Here is a 10,934-nt window from a genome sequence, read left to right as displayed (position 1 = left end):
AGCCATGAATAATGGCGATGAGCATCGTGAAAATAATGAATAGAACATGTAAAAGGCAATAGAAAATGGATGGTCAACCGGGCATTCCAACCGCTCACTATTCACTATTCTTTTTCCAATGTAGAGAAAAACCCTAGCCGTGTATTCCTCTAACCCTGCACCGCGAAGGGATTAGACCTAAGCTTTTAAGAGACAAACTAAAGGAGGTAAACACAAAGAAATGTGTTTTTAGCAATCTTCCATTCGTTTCCACGAAGCTCTACTAGGTTAAAAATTAAAATCCAGGGAATTGCTTTTACAAGGAGAAAAAGTCTAGTGATCATAACAACCACCTCATGAAACTACTAGGTTAAACATAAACCATGCATATCAGAAAATATAAAAACCACTACTACAACTTCTACTCTCTCTTTTTTTTTTTTTCTTTTTTCGGGGAGGGAGGGGTGCTTTAATGGCTAACCACCAGAATAAAATTAGTTCACATAAGATTCAAAATGCATCTCAGATAAACAAAGTATAAACCATCTGCTGCAGAAGCTTTACACATACTATTCTCTGACAGTAATTTGATGAAATGATTGGAAGAAGATGAGTCATAGGGTTATTGATTCAGAATCTGTAACTACCATATCCTCCCATACCAGACGATCCATACCCACCATAAGGTTGTCCTGACAAGGAAGATGAGGAATAAGAGCTGCCACCCAACTGAGAGTAGGAAGACCTCAAACCAGTGTCAGTATTGCCATAGCTGCTAGCAACAGGCTCTCTGTGGCCGCCGATTGATTCCTGCAAGAGTGAAGAAGAAAATGAATCTATTCAACAACAATATAAAAAATAAATTAAATTATGTTATCAATACAAGCCCATGTAAACAGCTTTCTTAACACAATTCCGTAACCCAATACGCAAGACTCAAATAAACTCGAGAAATTATTTACATTAACTAACGGAAAATAAATGAAACCTCACTTAAAAATCTTTTCACATATCAATCCTCAATTTTTGCTATATTATCATTGAGCTAGTAGCTTTCTTCAATTTAACATAGCAAAGCCAGAAAATAAATCAACAATAGTTCATTTTTTCCATAACTTTTCATAAAAAAACATATTTTGCATATTTGATTCCAAGTAAGAAAGATTATCATCTCAAAAGAAAGTTTAAAGAACACATAAGACAACAATATGGTGATTCCTCAAACCTGAATAAGTTGCTGAGCTGTCTGAACCTGTGATGAAGTCCCCTTAATTTCCACAGTAATTTCATCAGGTAGGCCTCTACTCTCCTGCACGGTGAGGATGGCGCCACTAGTACGTCGAATGTATGCAATATTTGACCCTCCAATCCCAATGATGTCCTCAGCATAAGTGAGTGGTATTTGCATTGTCTGCGCAATCTGATTAGAGGAAGCAAACAGATCAGATAGTGAAACTAGGGCAAGCAATAACCTACTAAAGTAAAAAGAGATTAGGCCAACAATATATAACAACTATTTGGTGAGCATGAACTGGTTGAAATCTATGAAAATGACTTCTCTTCTTTCCTTTTGGTAGTCCTATTCATACTCAACTTTTGATGCTCAATCTCATCACTGAAAGAATGGTGATGTTACAAATATTAAAATAAAAAATTAACAGGCAGGGATGATATTTTATCTGGACTTCGCGACAAGATAGAATTGCTGATTTTCATTAAGACGCATATAGCAAGGCAATTGATGCAATTTTATCGGGCTTGAAGTCTTGATGTTCTCCACTTGAAAATAAACTCTGCTTCCACGTTGTTAAGCAAACTTCATCCTCCCAGATACACAACCAGGTCTCTGTATCACATATGAATATGATGCCAAGCATCATGCTAGAATTATTCTTTTACTTGAATACAACGGAATGCCCGTTGGGTCCTAGTCAAATCATCTTGCAACATCTGTTAGGTAGTAATAACCAAGTGGACTAAAGAGGGGAATAGTTCTTTCTGAACATCATAAGTATCCGATTTCATAGATCATACAGAAAACTGAGTAATATTTCTGCATAAATTTATGTTCGATAGTCCCAACACAAGCTTTAGATCACATTAATATCTTTCGGAAAGTAGAGGCACAAGAAAGAAAATGAGGACCTCAGAGGAGGTTCAGCAGTTTTAAGCAAGCAGGCTGAATGAATCATACCAGTAAGCAAGATGGAAACTATGTGGAATCTATGTTCTTTTTCGGGTTTGAGAAAGAGAAATTAGTAGACTTAACTGTTAGGTGCTCTTTTTCAATGTACGAAATTATTCTTGATGAAATTTTTAATATGTTTGACCATTCAAACAAAACTCAATTTCATTAAAGTATCTATCATGTTTGTTCTGAAATGATAATATAGTACAAACACACGAATATGAAACTGCCCAAATGCAATATTCAAATACATCTTGAACATTTTATTTAAACCACAGTCAAAACAGTGGAGAGAGCATATGTGGCCACTCCATGGGCCAGTCCAGGCCAACCACCCTATTACAATCAAATGTCTGGACAGACCAGAAAGAAGATGACAGGAATATGCAATATTACCGACACCAAAAGAAATATGGACTCAAAAGTGGCGTAAATAATTAGATAAATGCCATTGAAACCACCAACCTGGGTTACAATAGGACCAGCAGCACGAGTAAGTCCTGAAGATCGCATTCCAGATAGACCAGGATCTTGAGAATAAAGTGAAAGCCCAGAGGAATGGATTTGTGATTCCATCTGGGTTTCACGGTCAAGATACAGAGAATCCCGCTTTCCTGGAAGAGAATAATCACTACCAATTCCACTTTGAGAAGAAGTATGCAGCAATGGTTTGTCAGACCAGGTCTCTACTTGTCGATCTTGTTGAACTGTTGTATTGTTCTGTAAAAAGGATGTGGCATTATTAACTTATTTTTAGTGAAATAATCCATCATACTCGACAGAAATTACACTTACACTTTTTTCAAATAATGGAATAACACTATGATCCACCAAGAACTTCCTTAGGTTTCCAACCACAGCTTCTAGAGCTTTAAGAACCTTGAGAGCTTCTCCCTGCAACTCCACAATTCTCTCATCTGAGTTGGCATAGATTGGCAATTCATCTGGCAGCACATATATTAAGGTACCATGAGCCTTGTTATTTGGAAATTGAGAACCAATTTCAGAATAGACATGATATAGAAATCAGATGTATATAAATAAATAAAGCGGTTCCAAAATCATTATAGATAGAAAATGCACAAAAGACAAAATCCTTGATTTCACTGAGATAACCACTTGGAGGGGTTAAACACTGTAAGGATCAGGCAATGTCCTGAGATAAGACCAGAGCTCTTTTAATGTCTCTGCCAAAGATTCCTCGAATCACATTTCAGCATGGCAATGTGGTTGGCTGATATATTCCTTGACCAAGTAGATTGTCCACATTTGAATAGCAGCTAAGTATTTTGATTAACTTTCTTATTTAATTATTTATTTTATATAGATAAAAACAAAAGAATATGAAGACAGTGTTCAAACTCCTTTGGAGCTCAAACTCAAGAATACGATTTGACCACCACCATGCCTTGCCAGCTAAAATAGCTCTGTGCATCTTATAAAGTTTCTGTAAAGGGCTTACATCAGTAACCTATTACTATCTTCCGTCATTAACCAATAATCAATCCTCGGGATTGGGAATGTTAGAAAACAATTTCAGTAATATATTTCTGTAAAGAAAAGATTCAGGTCGTAATTTATAAACCGAACTAAGGTGAACAAAATCAAAATAAATTTAACACTTGTCACTAAAATACAATAGGTAAGATTTTGCATGAAGATCTAAGGTTAGATCATGCTAATACGTTACTTTGGAGGAGGAAAATTACAGAATTTATTAAAAGAAATGGGGAAGAAAAACAAAACAAAAAAAAAAAAAATTAAATGGGCTACAAAGGTTCACGTCCTTTATGGTCCACACAGCACGACAATAGCCATAAACCTGTCAATTTTAATAGGACTGTTGTATGGGTTTGCGCCCTCAATTGCATTATGTAAGAACAGTTACATTATCTAATGAGTGCTTGCCTCTATTCAACGTGTTTGGCAACCACATTTTAAAGCGAAGATGGCTTGGCTGCATATTAGCCATAAATGAAACTAAAACTCCAAATGACAAGGACTTAAAGAAACATACTATCACCAAGACTACTTTAACAACAAACATGTGAAAGGAGAGGTAATTGACAGAAATTTTTGGAAAAATAGCCGCTGCCACCCCAAAAAACACATTGTCAGTAGCATAAATGAAAACCTTTGGCTAATTAATCATCTATATTTAGATAGAGAATGCCCCCAATAAGATCAGTTTTATACTAACTAACAGCCTATCAAGTAAAATTGTTGTGTTTTTTCTATAGTGTATTCATATTCTGCCTGTTTGCCTCAAGTTTCATTTGGTTTTCCAAGAAGTTGCATTTCAGCAGCGCTATCCATTTTTGGAAGTGTTCTTAAAAAGAATAATGTAATAAAGATTGAAATGGACTCTAGTTCACTTGAGCTTAAGTTTTTCTGCACAAAGACTTGGCCAATCTCCCTTTTTTTCAGGTGCACCCAAATGAATCTTCTATAACAGCTCTCATCCCATTCCAGAATTTGGTTTTCTTATGATTGCCCTATTGACAACCAAAAATCTTGTCAAAATTGATCTTCCTTAACACCATTGAACTGGAAAACTTTTAATTACAAAAGAAGTCCCCACTTGCTTCATAGAAGCACTAAAAAAGAAAGTAAATAGTATTTTTCAAAGCAATAATAATCTAGGCAAAACCTTTCTAGACAACCCATCAGATTTAGCAAGAGTTTTGGTAGTTAACTTTGTTACTTGAACATGTGGAAATGGGAGCATAAAAATAATAATTAAATAATGTCAGAAGATTAAAAAAATATGTAACATGTCTCATAGTGTCGCATAAGGATCATCTAAACACCCTAGTAATGACAGGAAATTTCCAAATACAAAATGCTCCAAAATTTTTGATAAAATAACAATTTTCCACGACACATTCTGAGAAATCAAACGGCCCACGAATCTACATATTTCCCTTCTCTCAATTTCTAGCCTCCCCTATATACAGCAAATACTAGTTTCATACATAGATGATCAACAAATAAAAAAGTAAATTTACAGAGAGAAAAAAGAAAAAAAGTCCTTTTAAAGGATTAGGAAATAAATATGTGAAGCAAGAAGTTGGCAATTGTTTGGGTTTGTTTGGTTCAAAAACTCTGAAAAACTAAAAACTGTTTCCGATTCCTTAAAATAAGACATTTTTTATAAAAAAGAATTCAAAAAACTGACAACCAACGATTTCTCAATTTTCAATAAACATAAAATAAAAAACAGTTACCAGAAAGTTGAACCAAACAGGCACTTGATATTTCACAGTTTTCATTCATCATCATGCTAGTAATGCCAGCAGTGCTCTCTTGGTCCCACCTATGTGGGACGCAAGCACGGTAGCCTAATAAAAACCTAACTTTTAATATTATTATTTGCATTCAATGGAAGCTTTTACTGTACACCAAATAATGGGCCATATAACAATTCTATAACAAATAAAAAATTCATTTTGAAACATTTAAAGCATACCATTTGAGAGAACCCGAACAGAGGCACCAGTGCTCTCTTGTATTGACTTAATTATAGAGCCTTGCTTGCCTATTAAATTAATGGCTTGTGCAGATGCCACCAGTAACCTGATTGAACAAAACGCAACCCCAGCAACACCAGATGCTTTACCATCGCTCTCACTCTCAGGTAATCCACTGACACGTTTAAATACTTTTATGGTAGCATCCATTGCAGGGGACAATGGAGCCTCCAGTTCTTCCTTTCCAGATATTAGGACCTATAGGATTGAGGAAAAAATAACCCAGTTCAAAATTAAAATCCAGTGACTTGGTAGAAACAACAAATTGAAAATAAAATGAATTTGTGGTGAATATTAAACGCAACACCACCAGGGCCACCTAATATAGCAAAAATATAGAGAAAAAGAAAAGAAAAGCAACAGGCTAGCTAACTAAAACAGAAACTTCACTACTCTAAGGACCTGTTTGGGAACCACAGTTGCTTTGTGTTTTTGCTTTGACCCGAAGCAGAAGCAATGTTTCTGCTTTGGAGTGTGTTCAATACCATTTGGAAGCATGTTTTATAACGTACATTTGTTGCAAGATTTTTGGGAGCAAAAAAATGAAAACATGTTTGGTAAAAAAATATTGCAAGTTTGAAAAATAAGATGGCTAGTTAAAAAGGTCATTTAGAGTTTTTTTTATTTTTATTTTTCTGGGGGGTATTGTTCATTGCTATAGTGCGGAAGCACCAAATTGGTGCTTCCGGTTTTGGCCTCTTTTTAGGAAGCGCTTCGGTACTATTAAAATCGTAGCAAACGTTACCAAGCACACTTCGTGCTTTTGCTTTGCTAAAGTACACTATCCGAATCAAGAAACACGAAGTAACTGCGGCTGCCAAACAGGCTCTAAGTAAGTGCTCTTGCAATTTCCATAAATTCGATCAAAAATGGCAACCAAACACATGATTACTAAAATTTGGAAATCATGTTGATGAGAAAACACTCCGTCACTTATGTTGAAAATAAGTGAGGCAAAAACCAAAAACTTCATGGAAAGCAGCCAGTATTGCTAAAGGAAGAACAATTACTCCGTGTAAAGCAGCTTGAATTAAGTTCAAGATCCAAGATGCACTTAGCTCACGTGAAGATTAAACAATTTAATAGATAAAAGACAAAAACAAAGAAGTGAAAGGTTTAAATAAATTTTAAAAGCACTCAGTTTTTTATCGAATGTCCCCGAAGGGACTAAAAGCACTCAAGTCACACGCCAATTCTTCACCAAGTCAAGAAAAAAGTTTAAGGACAAAAAGAAGTGCATGGTATAAGGAAAAAATTAAGCTAAATCCCATTATTAGAAAGTCATTGAATGTGGTGTGATTCAAATTATATAACTAGTATCGAATCAATATTAAACCTCTCTTTCATTATAAGCAACTTAAAGCAATACTGTCAACAGAACACACTCAACACAGCTTTGTAACGTGGGGTGAAAAGAATACATGATGCAATTTGGAAACCCTTACGTCATGTTAGAAACTGATCAGCACAACACATGCAATGTATTTGAGCAATGTAATTTCACTTGCAAACCAGAAATAGGCAATAGTTGTCTCTGGTAGTGGCAGGTGGGCTACGAGTTAGCAAGTAATCATGAAGCATAGTGGGGGTGGGACAGCAGTGGAGTTGCTGTGAAATAGAGAAAGGGGCAACTGTTGTGTTGGTGATTTAGGCGAGGAAGAGGCATTGATGGTGGCCATAAAAATGAATGTTAAAAAATAAATAAAGTATCAAAACTTGCTGCTAAAACAAGAAAGAAAAATTTACCAAAGCTAGTCAAAATTAAATAATACCTCCTTCTAGATAAGGCTCCATGAGAAACAAGAGGCTCAAAAAAAAGTTAGGCCAACGTCATAGGCCATCTAAGTTGGGAGCACTACTCAAAGCGGCCACGTGAACCTTTTAATCAATCAACATCACTTGCTTCGTGAAAACCTATGGACTCTAGGGTATCAATTTCATTTGACAACTGAAACCCAAAAGCCCTCTGAGAAAGTTTACCCTCAAAGCAAAAGTAAAGCTCGTCACTTGGAAGGGGAAAAAAAAAATCAATGATTCCTTGTCTACCCCGAATTAGCTCAATATGTGACACCTCAGTTAACTTATATGTTGTCCCATCACGTCAAATACTCAATCTACCACGTTGAATCAACATCTCATTACATTTACTGTGCCACCATACCTCACTAAGTACTGCACCGAACCCCCCATGCAATCACGACTAAGACCATACTTAGTCCTAATCAGTTCTCCACCAATCCATGCAAACATGACTAAGACCATACTTGAGGTTTTTTTTTTTTCAGTTTTAATTTGAATTCAAAATGGAGACGAAGATGGATCTTCTAAATCCATTGTGTATCCAGGTCGTTTTTGGATATGATTTGACATAAAACCGATTGCATTTAAACCTAAAATACAATATAAACCATGCCATTTTATGGTATAATATGACTTGTTTGGATTGGACATGTACTATATGAGTTGTATAAAAATGTACACATATAAATCCAACTTGGATTCAGATCCTACCATGGATCCTGACATTATAATATCGACCTAGACTTTGATCTACATGGATTCACTCCATATAATAATATCAATTTATATACGATTTGGATTTGCAGAAAGAACGCATGGTATCATGACCTCTCCTATCGCCCAATGGTCTTAATCTTGAAGAACCCCTCCCCTCATCACTGTATAAGATCATAAGCCCACATTTAAGAGAACAAAAACTACCCGCTGAAGAATAAATTGTTTACACCCTTTCCGTAAACCCATTTTTAGAATATTAATTATTTGCCTTTCAGATTTCAATTTTCTGAGGAAAAATCAAACATCCATAATGCCATTACCTCTTCCCTTCAAGTTTACTTGTGTTTCCACCTAGGCTAGCATAGCTGACAATCTTGCTAGTCTTGAACAATATCTCTAAGCCACTACCTAGATTATAAGCTCTACTATTAAGCCTTTATGTCCGAGTGGCCCAAGCATTTTAAATATAATTTTTCATATATAAATTGAAAATTGACTATGCAATATATGATCATTGATAAATACCTAATAAAAAATTTGATAATAATCTGATATTTTAAATCTAATATTTAATGTGCTATCCTAGTGGTATACAATTTAACATTGTTTCTGTAAATAAATATTTTTTTGCATAAAAGTTAATTTGCTCATTATTAGAAGTTTATGTAGTCCAAATATTTACATGAGTTTTAGCCTTTAGGCTTGTCCATGGTGTATTTAATAGAATTACGAAGATACAAATACATTATTATAAACTATTTGTTACTGTGTATAATCTTACAGTTGCCAAGTTGATTCTATAATCCAATCCTGAAGACATCCTTATTAATCCAACATTGGATCCCAATATTAACAATCATCCATATCATTAATAAATTAACCCAAAAGCAACTCTAAATTTGATCAAGGTAATAACCACCAAATTTCAAAGATAGAGAAACAAATGCAAAAAGGTCCCTTGCCACTTGGTGGTGAAAAAGTTGATCCACCGACTTGGGGACCTTGTAGACTTATACACAAGTATTTGGAAACTTGTATCTACTACTAAAAATAATCCATTAAAAACAATTGTTCATGCCACTCTCGGAGACAATAAAGTGCCACAGTGACACTTGTAACCCCAAAGACATCCATACCTTTTTTTCCCCAAAACATCAACCTCCTCAGGTTTTGACAAAATATATATTATAGGAATCGATTCTAATCAAACCATCTGCACTCTCCTTCTGTACTGCAACAGTGACAGCTTTAATATAGGGAAGTAGATAGTGTGCAAACAAAATTAGAATTATGATAGCGGATGTGATCGTGATGCAGTGATGGTCCGCTAGTATTAGTTACGGCAACATGGTAGCTGTTAGACACTGGTGCTTGAGGTATTAATGATGTTTACTAAAGATACACTGAAGAGCTTGATAATGTTTATCTATATCATAAATTAAAAAGAAAACATTGTATTGGGAAGCAAAACTGATGCCATTAATTTACTCACTTATAGGCAACAACATACTATTAAATTTTCAACGCTATATTTTAATTATTCAATTGATTTATGGAAAATTAAACAATGCTAAACATAAGCAACCAACCAAGTGATAAGAATAAACACAAAATAATTACTATTAACTATAACATGAAAGAAGGCAATTTCCCTAATAGCACCAGAATAGTCATAAAGGAATGATTTTTGGAATTAAAAGATTAAAAGCTATCAGACTGTAAATACAGAAACAAAGAGAAAGAACATTACAAATAAATAAACCCTAGATATAGAGATAAAGAAAGACTCACAATGCGATCGGGAGTGCCGACAGGGGCGTCGAGGACACGAATGCGGGCGCGAGTCTCCTCGCACATTTTCTTTATCAGTTCACCCTTCCGGCCAATAATACTTCCGACCTTTAGGACCGGCACGATGAGCCGAAACACGCAGTCCCCGGGCCATCCTGGCCACTTCTTGTCGGTGACCGTCGTCGCCGGATCCTGGGTGGCCGTTTCTACCGGAGCTGACTCGGATGTAGGAGGATTCTCGGTTGCTGGCTCCGACTCCGCGGCGGTGGTGGCTGTGGTTGTTGTGGCGGTTGCAGTGGCGTCAGTTGTATCGTTTAGTTGGTCAGATCCTGGCGCCTTTGCTGACCCGTTCTCGGCAGGTTCGGTAGCAACAGCAACAGCAGCAGTAGAAGCCATAAGAGATATAGATATATATGTCTGAATCTAGAGAGAGAGAGAGCGCGGGAGAGATTAGGTTAAGGTTTTAGAGAGCTGGGAGAGAGAGAAGAGGTTTTTCCGAGGGACCTGATGCGAGGTTTTAAGGAAGATGAGAGATATCTAGGGCTCGGTTGATGAGTGCACCTGAGCTGGGCACGTGACCTGCTTTTGGCTTTTTAGTATTTATTTTTTTTTTTAGGTAAAAGGCTTTTTAGTTTTTTTTTTTTCCTTTTTTCTTTTTTTCTTTTGAAACCCGCACTTTTTAAAATAGTAAATTACACCAACCTCTCTCAGATTTTGACAAATTATATCATTAGTTGTTTATTATTTTAACCTTCCCAAAATTCAATTGTTAGTAGTCCGGATGACTTTTTAAGTGTTAAGCAAGCACGTCAAGTCTCAATAAAATCAAAATAGCAAACATATAAAGTTGCTAGTGTGATAATGATAAGGTGGAACCGAACCAGAATCGGTATTTTGGCCGTTCCGGTTCTTATTTCAATTTTTAGGAA

General features: G+C 35.8%; 1 protein-coding gene across 1 annotated transcript; it reads right to left on the bottom strand.

Annotated features, from left to right (window-relative positions):
- Window positions 1-225: 225 nt before the first annotated feature.
- On the bottom strand, window positions 226-10,537 carry LOC132279530 (RNA-binding KH domain-containing protein PEPPER). The gene is made up of 6 exons (XM_059781524.1): window positions 10,006-10,537; window positions 5,637-5,895; window positions 2,963-3,111; window positions 2,633-2,887; window positions 1,205-1,399; window positions 226-789 (listed from the first exon to the last, which is right to left on the bottom strand). The coding sequence occupies exons 1-6, from the start codon at window positions 10,399-10,401 to the stop codon at window positions 610-612; spliced, it is 1,434 nt and encodes a 477-aa protein (XP_059637507.1). The 5' UTR covers window positions 10,402-10,537; the 3' UTR covers window positions 226-609.
- Window positions 10,538-10,934: the final 397 nt, after the last annotated feature.

Source organism: Cornus florida, unplaced genomic scaffold (genome assembly GCF_030987335.1).
Source record: "Cornus florida cultivar Cherokee Brave unplaced genomic scaffold, ASM3098733v1 CherokeeBrave_3.0.0_Hap2_Chr10, whole genome shotgun sequence".
In the NCBI taxonomy this organism is placed as follows: domain Eukaryota; kingdom Viridiplantae; phylum Streptophyta; class Magnoliopsida; order Cornales; family Cornaceae; genus Cornus; species Cornus florida.
Note: the sequence above shows the minus strand (reverse complement) of the source record. Positions and strands in the feature narration are given on the sequence as shown.

Coding starts and splice junctions, on each gene's coding strand:
- LOC132279530 (XM_059781524.1), bottom strand. CDS start 10,401: ATGGCTTCTACTGCTGCTGTTGCTGTTGCTACCGAACCTGCCGAGAAC. Junction 1,400..2,632: donor CTGGTCCTATTGTAACCCAG/GTTGGTGGTTTC, acceptor TCCTCTAATCAG/ATTGCGCAGACAATGCAAAT. Junction 790..1,204: donor CAGCTCAGCAACTTATTCAG/GTTTGAGGAATC, acceptor TCACTCTTGCAG/GAATCAATCGGCGGCCACAG.